Source organism: Chelonia mydas, chromosome 7, assembly GCF_015237465.2.
Source record: "Chelonia mydas isolate rCheMyd1 chromosome 7, rCheMyd1.pri.v2, whole genome shotgun sequence".
NCBI classification, from domain to species: Eukaryota; Metazoa; Chordata; order Testudines; family Cheloniidae; genus Chelonia; species Chelonia mydas.
In genome coordinates, this window is record NC_057853.1 from 8,611,810 (window position 1) to 8,625,474 (window position 13,665).

Genomic DNA, 13,665 nt, shown 5'->3' on the forward strand with positions numbered 1-13,665 from the left:
GATTCAATTACTTATTTTCCAAGGTATTCTTTCAGTCTAGGTGGCATTTAGAGGCATCTGTGGACTGAAAAATACCTTTCTGGAATAATAGTTTGACTTCTGATACTTTCCATTCAACCTATCGGAGATATAAATGAACAAATACATGGTTCTTGTCACCAGGTATTTGCTTCTACTCCAGCTGATTGATTATTGATTGACTAATTTGAATGAAACTTAACTGTGCATCGTGGCACTTTAGAGATCATTTCCATTCTGAGTTTATTACCAGCTGATCAGTTTGTTTTATATCTTTGCTATTTGCCAAAATTCTGATTTGTTTTGCATGCTACATGTATTTAGGTAAGCATGTATTTCTAAGTACAAAGTTGTTTCACTAACCGAGCACAGATTCTCTCTATTAACCTCCCAGTTTCCATGTACACATGCAATTATTTCTTTTCTTTCATTGTTCTATCCAGCTTCTTTTTTGTACTGAGAGCAACCATTATAATTAATTGGTCATGATATGTTTTGAGACTAACCCACACTGGGCATCACTAAATGTGAGGCTATTTTCGTTTGTGTTCTCAACCTACATTCTCCTCTCAACCCCTTCCTAACACCTGATTGAATATCCCTTTCAAAGCAATACTTCAGGAATGAATCTCCAATGCCAGCTGAATAACACTGCAATATAGAACCTGATTCACCCCTGCACTATTAGAGTTTTACGTCCGAGTACCTCCGCGGATTTCAAATGGTGTAAAAACGGAATAAATATGACAGTGAATCAGGCCCATAATTTCCAGAAGTACCCTATTCCATAAAAAGCCAGCACAGCCACTAACTGAAAGCACCAAAGAGTAAATCAGGCATTGGACCTGCAAGCTCTTAAATGGCCCAAATATTTCAACTTCAGCTCATTTCTAGTTGTGATTCTTTTTCAATGATATTCCAATTTCTTTTCTTTCATTGGCTGGTTTCTGTTCTGTGTTGATACCTTTCTTCAGAATAAGTGAAACCCTTTCTTGATATACTTAATATATTTTATTCTATCTGATGTAGCAAACCACCAATTCTTTGCTATAGTATCGCACCAATTCTTATGTCAATTTATGCCAGGATTCTCTTGGGTCCATAATGTCTATATTGTAGCGCCGTATTTCTTAGGTCTCTGGCCACATTTACTCATTTGAAAAATGCATTCTGTATTACTATAAAAGGAAAGTTCTCAGGCTGGATTTTAGACTAAACTCTTCTTCATAGAAATAGTTACTTAACTTTTGCTGTCCCTATCACTGTTTGAACCATGGAGTGATTTAAAATATCTCCTCCCCTTATCAAATTGAAGAGTTCTTGGAGAGGTTTCAGTAACTATTTTTTCAAATAGAATCATAGAAATGTAGGGCTGGAAGGGACCTTGAGAGGTCATCTAGTCCAGCCCCCGGTGCTGAGGCAAGACCAAATATACCTAGACCACCCCTGACAGGGGTTTGTCTAACCTGTTCTTAAAAACTTCCAATGATGGGGATTCCAAACGACCCTTGGAAGCCTACTCCGGAGCTTAACTATCCTTATAGATAGAAAGTTTTTCCTCATCTCTAACCTAAATCTCCCTTGCTTCAGATTATGCTACTTACCTTAAGCCTTGTCCTACCGTTAGCGGACATAGAGAACAATTGATCACTGTCCTTTCTGAGTACACCAATTTCATATACTACCAACATCTTGAGGGAACAGAAGACTAGTTTGGCGTGACATCTACCAACCGACTGTGGACTGCCCTACCTGGAATAAATCTGCTGACACAGCTCCGCAGGGAAGTGATAGTAGATTTCATTACTAGTAAATAGTGTATTGCCCTGGGTGAGGGATAGTTCAACTTGTGATGATTTACTTAGAGATACATTTAACACATATAGGAAAGGTAGCTTCACCACAGAGAAGAATTATTAATGCTTTATCCTCTTGGTAGTGTCTGTCATCCTAGCTTTAGGTACTTACTCAAGGAAGTTTATTTCTACAAAGGAAATGGGAGAAAACTAAATGTCATAATGATCACTTTGAATTTAAGTGTTTACCGCTTGTTCACAGCACAAGGAGTTGACCTTTACTAAACCAAATTTTCTATGGCTCTGATCACATCTTACAGCTGCAACACTAGGCAGTTATGCAGGTTCTCTTGTTTTTTTTTACTCACTGTTTACTAAAAATTCTTCCTTTCATATTCTGCGCTCTGTTCTGAGCTTGGCAGCTTAATTTATTGACAGTAGTATTTCTCAAAGCATGTGGCTGGCCTGTCTTCGGAGGCTCAAAGAACCCCAGGGAAATGAGGCTTGAAGGGCAGGGGGGAAGAAATAGTCTTCCTTTTTTTTGCTCAAGACTTTCAAAAACCAAAAATCTAGCCAATAGCGTTCAATACTAAAATATCTCTCTCTGTATATACGATACGCATACACACAAATAGATGGTTCCTTGTTTGCTGTACTCAAAGTGCAATGACCTTAGTGAGAAAAAGTGTAATAAGTTGGCTATCATGAACATGGAATAAAAATATACGGCTCCCATGCCTTATTTTAAAGGAAAAAATAAAAAAAAATTTAAAGAAAAATACTCTTTCCCCCCTGCACCCTGTACTTCTGCCAGGGAATACCAGAGGGGTTTTCCTGTGTTTGGTGGGAAAATACACCTTTCCACTCTTCATTTTAGAGAGCTACTTTGACTTCTGCTACTACCAACATTTTAAGTTCCCTGAGTGAAAGACTCTAGAAGTGCAAAGCATGTTACAAATACTAATTAAGCCTCACAACACAGAAAATATTACTAGACCCATTTTACAAATGAGATTGGGTAAAATGAATGAGGATTCAATTTAAGGCACTTAAGGGTTTCCCAGGATTTAATTAATGTTGCATTCCTTTCTGTAGCACATGGTTAGTTGCCAACAATCTTCTGACCAACCTTCGCCTCTCCAGGCACATTCCAGAAGAAGGTGTTTTCCAATTAGCCCTACGTTGGTAGAATTCCTCACCTCGCCAGATTTGTTTGGCAAATTTTAATTTCTACACAACAGTTAGAGGCAGATCCCCAGCAGGTGTAAGTTGGCATAACTCCATTATGGCACGCTGTATCCCCTGATTCCCAGGATGGGGGTGTGGATGGATTAACCATGTATGGACCTCTGCATGCCCTGTGCTCTATAAAAAGGGGTTCTGTGCTTGTCAAAACCAGTCCAATGCACATTGGTAGCTAGAGCTGAGCAGAGTAAAGACCCAAAGCATCCATGACTACGTATATCCAGAGGTCCTAATACACTACAACGGGTATGCTGGGCAGCAGTAGACACTATTCCAGCCTGTGGGTTTGGATAGTTGCTATGGACAGGCTGCATTGTGGCATTGCATCTCTCTCACTCCCAGTTTGTGTCCCACCCAAAGCCTCATTTCTATATTTATGCAGCTAAGGTGACTGCCACACTCATTGACCAGTGAAGTACCAAGTTTCCATGCCTAACTCTGTAGTGACATTATTTTCTAAAGCGAACATGCAGTATCCAGGTCTACACAAAATGCACATGGGCACTCACCTGACCGCATAACCCCGAATTTACGTGCACACCTGGCCATTATGAATTAGCACAAAACTGAGGCCTCACTGAAAATTTGGCCCTAAATGTCACCATGTTTGTTTGAATGTATTTTTAAGTCTGACCCACTAGTTCACTACATTGTACTCTATTTTAACATACAGTATTCCTGTAGTAAGATTGCTGTTTTAATTCGACCTTCTGTGATATTCTTTAACATCTGTCCAAGCTATTTTAAAAATTCAAATTACCCAGCTGAGCTATGATTCTACTCCAAATGCCATAAGGATTATTTCTTTAAAAACCTATTTCATGGCCTACTTACACCAAAAGCCATAACACACAGAACTTAGTAACAAAGGTCACTTAGGGCCCAATCCATATCTCACTGAAGTCAATGAAAAGGCTCCCATTTACTTCAATGGGATCTGGTCAAGAAACAAGTTAATGAAACAAGAGAAAGACCAAACAAAAAAAAAAACTCCACTCAGGAACCAGTATAATTTCCCAATTTGCTGAAAAGCCAAGAAAGTGTCATTACTGCGAGCAGCTATGCAACTGACAAGAATGTTAATTTCAGACCCCAGGGCTTCCAGACTCTCAGGTCAGCTCAGGAATTGGTAGCAACTGGCCCAGTAGTCTGGAAGCCCTCCGGTCGCCATCCTAGGGCAGTCCACATGGCAAGACTGGCCTGCAACTACAGACCCTGGAGACCTACTCCAGGACCTCCAGGGTCCTGGTTCCACGGCAGGGAACCTGGAAACCCCACAAGCCCTGTCCAAGAGCCATGTCTAGGCCGTACTTAGTATGAGTGGCCCCAGTAGCCAAGGGCAGGAACCAGATAAGCTATAAAAACAGGGGCAAGAAATAATTGTGTCAGAAGCAATGGCTACAAATGTGTAGAAGGAAGATAAGCACAAGGGGAGGAAACTAACAAAACAGGCTGTGTGCATGTGGCAGGTGAACAACGGATGATATGTACAGGAATTGATCCTGAAAATAACCTGGCCAATCATAAAGTTCACAATATGATGTAGAATGGAAGACGCATGTGTCAATATAGGTTTCATTTTTATATAAAGTAATGAATATTTGTACTCCTTGGATTTGTGGTATGCCCTGGACCCACCCCTACCCATGAGTCTGATCAGCTCTGTGTAGTTTGATTGTATGCCAACAATGAAACCTGATGAGGAGTCCGGAGTCGAGTTGGGTCCTTGGGAACCTGAGAGAAATCCCAACACCACAGAAATAGAAATCCTGGGACCCCTGGCCCCAGGATAGTCCACATGGCAGACCTTCACCAGAGCTACAGGCCCTGGAAGCCTGGGGTTCCTGGCCCTAGGGCAGTCTGCATGAAATTATGTCCATTACAAAGACTACTAAGTATAGACTGGGACTCAGGAGAACTGCGTTCTATTCTTGGCTCTGACACTGTTTTGCTGGGTGACCCTGGACAAGTCACTTCACCTCCCTGGGCCTCAGCATCCCCATCTGTAAAATGGGGTTAATGATGCTGACCTCCTTTGTAAAGTGCTTTGAGATCTATAGACAAAAATCACTAGGTAAGAGAGAGGGATTATTATTATTTAAGGTATTTTTACTAAGGGCTTCCTATTCTTCCTTAATGATTTTTTCCATTCTGGCATCGTAATTCTTCCTGAACTAATACCATTTGTATCACCCTTGTTTACATAATGGTACATGAACTGATGTGAGTAGCGCCACTGAAATCAATAGGACTAATCATGTGAGTAAGTATTCATCAGGTTGAACAACGGTTTCATGTTCTGGCGTAATATGGAGACCTAGTCCTGGACCAGGACCCCACTGTGAAATTGTGTGTAAAGTCTTTTGTATTTCACTTTTCTTCTACTATGGCTGTATAGATTGTCAAGAATTTGGGGGCAGGGACGGTCTTTTTAGTATTATTATTACGTGATGTATGTCGAGTGCTTAATACAAAGGGAAGTGTGCTGCCCGAATATAAATAATATTAGCTAAGTTTAAAAAAAGATACCTTAAAAAGCCACTCAAAATAAGCACTCTAAATTACACTTTGTTTCAGTTAGAATGTAACCAGTAACACTGAGCTTTCAACAAGACCTTTAACTCGGGCCATGTTGAACATTATCTCTTTCTGGCTTTTGCACTGTTGAGGCTTACAGAAGTCTGTGTATATAGTCAAAAATCCAATTTTGAGCCTGTGAGCAGATAGTTATGGGTTCTGCGCAACAGGAGAGGAATAAAATGTCATCCACTTACAAAAATACATAAAAGTATATTAAAACATCACCTTAAGGGGGAAACAAATCAAGAGCTTCTGCTTTTATAACTAAAAATCTTGCATTCTAAATGTTTGGTCTTATTTAATCTCAAGCACACTTGAAGGAAAAGAAGTCATTAAATTGTTTCAGCAAGTGTTTGCTCTGACAAAATAAATTAGACTTCCACTGCACCATGCACTTCATTCTGTCATGAAAGCATAGAGTGTTACCTTTGTAACGCTAAAGTATATTTTCATAAATGTCTAAACTTTATTATCCACCATAAAGAACAGTAAAACTGTTGCATGGAATGTTACATAAAAGGTACCGGTACTGCATATGATTCTACAGGAAAAATTATTCAGTAAACTGAAAAATTAAGGTTGAATTGTGCCCCTGCATTACAAGATATTTCAGACATCAAGCCAAATCTAATTCCTAAATAAAATAACAGGGTCTCAGAAATAGAAAACATATAAATAGGTAACAGTAAGTACTAAAATCAGACAGTTACATTTATTTGTAGGATTGTTCCTAAAGTGAAACATTATAGAAAGTCAGAGAAACCGAGGGTATTTTATATTTAACTTTTAAAGGTCATGATTTTGTGAGAAAAGCAATGAAAACAGAAGATAAGTATCTTACTTGTGGATTAACAAAAATGTAGGACAGTGATTTCTGTGTCAATATTAATTAGCAGTAAACTACTAAAAAATTTCTGCTTTATTTCAATTTAAATGTAAAGTTCACAGACTTTTATACATAAAGATCCTTTTAATTCTTACTGACAAAGAAGCCAATGAAGACTTATATTAGCCATTTCCTAACATAAAAACATCCCATGGCCAGAAGCAGAATATGTGTTCGGAGACAAACAATGAAATATTTAGATAGATTTGAGTCTTTGGGGGTAGATATTTCAGCTACACAAATTCACTCTAGCTGGCTGCATTATAAAATCTCAACTCAAGAGAAAATTTCTTCTTTCATAACTTTTTAATTTATAATCAGTCTAGTCCAGTGTTTTTAAAAAATAGAGATATGTAGCAGTGCCAACAAACTGAAGACTGTAAATCTATCTTTAAACTGTGCCATTGTGCCTATGGATTGTAAAGTTCTTCAAACTAACCCGAAGGCAAGGGTGATGGACTAGATCAGTTTGTACTATGCTTTTGCATTTATCAGATCATAGGGGTGCCACCTACTGTTTGTGGTATCCAATTCAATGGTACATAATCAACTCCCTTGGGATTCTTCACCCGCCATCTCATTTGGGTCAGAATGCACAAAAAGTTGAATGGATGTAGGCCAGAGGAGACACATGGGGGTCCAGTGCAGACGCTCATCATCAATATAGGGTGCTGGATTACGCCAGCCTAGAGGAGAGTTCACACAAACCAGATGTCCCAGTACTAATCTGCTTGCCCATGGCTACGAAGTACTGGATCGATGACCAGCCAGTGGTTTCTTTACATCCCAATGATTCCATGGCCATGCTGCTATGTCTAGAGGCAACTGGATGGGTTAATGATTAAACTCAAAATGTCTTGGCTTGTGTAGTTTTGAGGCTAGTTTAAAGTACAATTTTTTATGTGGAAAAACTAAGAAGTTTTATCGGCACAGACATGAAATGAACAAGAACATATATTAAGGAGATTAATTACACCAAGATTTATGCGCACTCATTATCATCTACAAACAGAGATGTTTCCAAAATTAACAAAAGGAAGGATTATGCTTTCTAGACAGCAAGAAGTCAAATAATCAAGGAGACTAAACATCTCAGAGAGCCAAAGAGCAGTAGGAGTGAGTGGGAGATTGCTTACCTTCGACGCAAGAGGGCTGGGCCCTTGTTGTTCCAGCCACCTGCCCCGGGAAGCAAGAGCACTTGACTGTTTGCGACCGTTCTTCAATTCGGTTCTTATTGCAGCAACGATGCACTGCGACGACCTCACACGTTCCTTGCTTGACCTGGTGGTGGCCTAATAATCAGAGAGGTAGAAGTGTTGGGGGGGAGGGGTATTACTGTCATGGTGCCAAAAGAGAATCAATGCAGGGAAAATGTAGCAGTTTACTGTGGTGAGAGTACGCACAGTCCTGCAAAACGCTGAGCCACTTTGATTCTCGCTGGAGCCCCTGGAAAGGAAGGCACAAAGCGCCCCCTGCAGGATCAGGCACATGACTTGCACGTCACATGTTATATTTACTTCAGATTAGTTCATCATAACAGGGCTTGTTTTTTCTATCTGCCTCCCTCCATCAATTAGCCAGCCCTTATAAACGCATAGAAAGAATGACAAGTTTACTAGATAGACTAGACAGGCGGATGATATAGGCAGAGAGATCTACAAATACATCTAAACATCACTCTCCTGCTTAAATACTTCCACTGGCTTCCTGTTTCTTATCAGATCAGATTCAAGCTCCTTGCCTTCATCTATGATAATGTTACCTTGCTCTCCTTTCCCCCTACTCATCCTCCAATTCCTCTCTTACTCTCCCCTTCATCTCTTTCCCCCCCACTCATCTTCATGCCTCCTATCAAGTCTTGATATGACTTGATATCACTATGCAGGGGAGGATTTCCTTCTCCCTATCTGCCAAGCACCCGCTCTCCACTACTTCCAACCCCTCCCCAGTACCACCACTTCAAACAATCCCTCTCCCCTTCTCATCATTAATTATCTCCACACTCTCAATCTCCTGAACTGCTGACAAGTGCCTTGCCTTGTGTTTGTCTTGTCTTATTTAGATTACAGGGTCTTAAAGGCATTGGATGGGTCTTATCTATGTTTGTAAAGCACCCTGTCCATTACCAATGCCATATAAAAGATTTTTTTAATGAGTTAGCTAGACACAAAGATGAGGCAGAGAGTCGGAAAGTATTTGCCATCAAAGCAGCTCTGGGACTTTGTCTGAAAAGAATGTAAGGTGCACACATAAGTGTAAGCAGGTACATAATATCAAAGGCCTGGTTAAATAAAAAGAAAGTGAAACCTAGACGAAGACCGTACCAAATAGTACATCAGCTACATCAAAAAAGCAGAGAACTTTCTGGCGACAAGCCCTGGAGAATTGTTCTGTTCTCCCAGCCACAGAAAAGCTCGGGGAGGGGGGGAAGCAAGCACACAAGTCAGTAGCAGTAATGAACTGTAGCATGGACAGTTCCTAAAAGCTAATGACCATCTGGGCCAAGATGAATTAGCTCCCCAATTAACTGCCAAGAAATTCCCTCCCCATTGTCCACTAGTACTCAGTGACAATATGTTTGATTATTAAGTGATCATGACGTGCCAGCAAATTGAAAAAAAAAACAAAAACAAAAACAAAACATTGTCCACAATGGGAAAAATATGCTCTGGTGCATTTTAACTACACCACAAGGCCGCTCCAAGGAACCTGTCATATTAAGACGTTGCCATTCAGTGACTGCTCTACCCTACAGCATGGCTCTGGCCAGAGCCATCCTACTACCCCTCAATCGCCCCTTATTGGGGACTGTGTAGGAGAGACACATAGGCACTGACTTTAACTACCTCTAAGGTAATATTCAACGTGAGTGATCGGATCGGAATCAGGCCTTTAGTGCCTGTCCCTTATTTCTAATATCAATTGAATCAAAATCATTGATCTGAACACCCCTAAATTTAGGGAAAGTGAACCTAGAGCAGAACTTTGCAGTTTTAACCCATCTCTAGTTAACGCATGAAGACAGCAGTGCACAAAGCAGACATGCATTCTCTATTAACATGCATCAGCAAATATCAGTGGGCTAAATCCTGCTCTGCTCACTCACGCAAAAACATCCCGTTGAAATGAATGGAGTTTTTCCACTTGCATGCGCAAAATACACAGGATCCAGCCCAGAGTTTGCAAAACAAAAAGCCACAGAAAAAAAATCAGCAAAGCTGGGAATATTATATTTAAGCTTCTAAGGAGGTTTTTCACACATGGAGAGTACAAAAAAATTAAATGGTTTTTTTTTAATTAGATTGGCTTACTTCGATTCCTTGTGTGTGTTTTGCTTTCACAAGTATTTCAAATCCAGTGGGAGATATGTCTGATTTCTGCTGTCAAATTGGTATGTAGAACAATATTAATGGACAGAAAACTAGATATATATAATACTGAAAAAGGAAATTTACTCCTCCATTTGAAGACTCAAAATGTAAAATATATGTATTATTTTTTCCAGAGAGGGGGAAAACACACACACAACTGTTTTAAGCAAAATATGCGACCACAGTAAAATACATAAGGCATTTTATAGAATGAAAAATGTTGAACACAGCATAAAAGTATCTCTCTTATAGTTACCGTATTAGATTTATTGGCAGGCTGTGTATTTTCATGCAAGTCCCTAATAGTCATATAATAAATAATAATAAATAAAAACCCTGCTTCCAGGACAGTAGATGTTCCATAAGTCAATATATAAAATAAAGAATGAAACTGGCCACACCACTTTATTCCAAACGATTGTTCTACACAATTTCTCTGTGTAGTAATTTTTAGCCACAATAAACAGAAGCCTGAAGATCTGCAAGATTTTATAGAAGCTTGTTTTTCGTTTAAAAAAGCTATTTATTTATTGTTAAATAGAATCAAACAAAGGGCCTGATCCAATGCCCAATGAAATCAATGTAAAAACTCCCATTGTCTGCAGTAACAGCAGAATGGATTCAATGACTGAGATGGTCCCTTTCAGTCTTATGTTCTATAGGTAATAAGAACTTGATCCAGTGCTCATTGAAGTCAAGGACAAGACTCCCATTGTCTTTAATTGAGCAAGATCAGGGCCTAGATTGGGCCCAAAAAGATGATACCTTAAAACAGAGTGAGGAAAAATTCAAGAATCGGTACACATACGTTACATAAATGTACATATTTGAATCTGTGATGCACTATATACGAAACATCAACGCTTAGCATCTGGTGTCCAGCAATTAATGACTAGGAAAAGATGCTAACCTGTTATGCTGAGAGATGCAAATCCTAACAGGTTTGTATATCATATGGATGGAATATATCCAATAATATATATGTAGCTGAAGGAACATACATTTTAAAAGTCAAATCCTGCCTATTTTACATGAGTAGTCCTGTTAAGCCAATGGGGCTATTCATCTAATTAAGACTAGCAGGATTCAGCCCTAGGCATGCAGCCTAAAAAATAAGATCTGTTTTGAAATGATTATGTGTGTGGAGATTACAGTCATGACACCATGTTAGCAAAGTGCAGGGTTTAGGCCATGCTGGTGCTCAGTGACAATAGGATACTTGCAGAAAGCAAAACTGAATTTTGTACCTTGGCTTGGTAGCTACTGTCACTCTGTCTGGAGTAGCTCACAATAGTGAGTGCCTACCTCAGGGCAGACTGTCAGAAAACAGGGCAGACACCCCAAACTGGTGGTGTGTTCTACAATTAGATTTCACCCAACCAGTACCAAATGTGAACTCCTGGATCATTATACCAGTCTTACCATGGAGTCACAGAGAGTCCCCCTTAGACACTCTTGCCACCCAGATAAACTGGACTTTATGATAAAAACTCACTTAAACCAAAAATCACATCACATCGGGTGCTCCCAGTCCCAAGAGACCAGTCACTTACCCCAGATCAATCGGTACTCCATATCTTATACAAAAGACAACACTGGTAGCCAATTCTATAGTAAACTAACTAAAGATTTATTAGCTAAGAAAAGGAAATGAGAGTTATTGAGAGGTTAAAGCAGGTAAAATATATATACAAATAAGTCACAGTCTATAATTCCAAAGGGTAGCAGAGATGTTGTAATCTGCCAGTTTCCCAAAAGTCTCTCAGGGCTACCCAGAATAATTCTGGGGATCTCCATCTTCTCATTCAGTTATTCTGCCCTGTTAGAATCCAAACAGTCCAGAGATAAAGGATCTTTCTTTTAATCCATTCTTATAGCTTCTTCTCACGGGAAAACAAGCTGACAGTGTCACTACCTACATGGTCTTTTCTTTTGATGACACTGAGTGAGGAATGTATTTAGAGCCTTTGACCTCCGATCATCACACACAATGACCACTTGCTTTCAAATTAGCACTCTTCTGTTAAAATTCTTAATTTGCATTCCACAAGGCTTCTTCCGCATTTGGTGCATTATTTACTTACAGGGGTATGCACAATGTAAATACTTGCTACTACATTATAACAGGATACAAATAAGTGAAAACAATGCAAGTAACAACCTATTAGTTTTCATGAAGTTTAAATACCAAATACAATTACTTTAATCTGTACTAATACACAAGCGAATTGACCTGGGGCTTCAGCATGAGCTGGCATCTGGTCTGCCAGTATCACAGCTACATTACTGTACAATTTTTCATATTTCCAGACTGCTCAAGAAGGCTAGGAAAGACATCCTCTAATTGTCTCTTGGTAAAGGTAGGGTGCTCAGCTTTGAGAGTGGAATAAAAGACCTTCTTGATTGCCCCTTCTCTTCTTAGTGCAGCTCTTTAGTTCGTTGGGGGGTAAAGCCATTCCTCCCACTTAGCAGTGGAAGTCACTGAAAAGCCAGATGATGTCTGCTATGTGCATCATCTGCATTCGCTGCATTGCCCTTTCTCCATCCTCATGGTCATGCCTACCTTTTGCTCATCCACGCACATCTTTAAAGGTATTTACGCTGATTGCTGAGCAGCAGGCACTTTCTCCTACCTATAAAGGAAATGTCTGAACAGGTGCTGAGCGAATGCTCAGTAGTCAGTGTCCGGTGGCACCTTAAAGACTAACAGCTTTATTTGAGCATAAGCTTTCGTGGGTGCACGAAAGCTTATGCTCAGATAAAGCTGTTAGTCTTTAAGGTGCCACCGGACTCCTTGTTGTTTTTGTGGATACAGACTAACACGGCTACCCCCCGATACTCAGTGTTAGCTTGCTGGCTTTCCACACTCTGCTCCTCAGAGCTCAGCAGCCCGGAGCATTGAGTCTTTAGCTTGTGGTGCAGCTTTTAGAGTTAGCAAAACGCACAAAACTAACCACCAACTCAAACAGACTACTCTTCTGCCTAGATCTATTGAAACCTATTGCACCCACCCAAAGGCAGAGAACCCCGTGAAGGAGGAACTTAAGAATGGGGATTCCACTTTTCTGCACATTTTAATCTTCATCTTGCATTGAATAAGAAACCTTCCTGTCATGCTTTTAAGGCACAGCTTACAGCATAAGGACAGAACAGCTCATGAATAGCCCAAAAATATCTTGTAATCAATGCACTCTTGGGAAGCCAACACAATAGAGAAGCAGGGATTAAAGAATTTTAAAAGACTGAAGACCATAGGAAGTGAACTCTGTGCCAGAAGACATCAGGAAAGCCATTACAGAGTGAACTGCAAAGAGGGGTAGGGGAAGGTGATCTCTAGAGAGTCAGACTCTGAAGAGCAAAGCCCCTATGAGCTCTCTTATAAAAATGCTCAGAACTCACAGTTGTTCCCCTATTAAGAGCTGCAATCCAAATTCTGCCCTTAGTTACATCCTGGCATGCCAACAGGGGAAATCACCAAGAAGGGATACACTCTGTTGGTAACAGATCAAGAGCAAGGTTCTCCTCAGGGAGTTTCTTTGGCCACCTCCATTCAGGGAGGAGGGCATTCATACCTGGCAGAGAAGACAAGGTGTGAAACCCTGTGCGACCCGCGGTTCCATCCCCACAGAAACTGGGCACCAATGCAGGCCACCAAATCCCTATTCCTTTGTATCTTGGCTCCCTTAGAATGGACAGTTCACTCTTCACATTGGCCTTAACTCGCTCTCCAAATGGGAGAAGCACTGTAGGAGAGGACTCGATGCTGCTT

At 40.2% G+C, this 13,665-nt stretch overlaps 1 protein-coding gene across 6 annotated transcripts in view; it reads right to left on the minus strand.

Annotated features, from left to right (window-relative positions):
* The window catches only part of TAFA4 (TAFA chemokine like family member 4), a 109,289-nt gene that overhangs the window by 10,868 nt on the left and 84,756 nt on the right, over positions 1-13,665 (minus strand). For all 6 annotated transcript variants that reach the window (XM_043551859.1, XM_043551858.1, XM_043551860.1 and 3 more), the window contains one exon: positions 7,662-7,817. In XM_043551859.1, the coding sequence (XP_043407794.1) occupies positions 7,662-7,817 (156 nt within the window). The remainder of the gene's footprint in view (positions 1-7,661; positions 7,818-13,665) is intronic.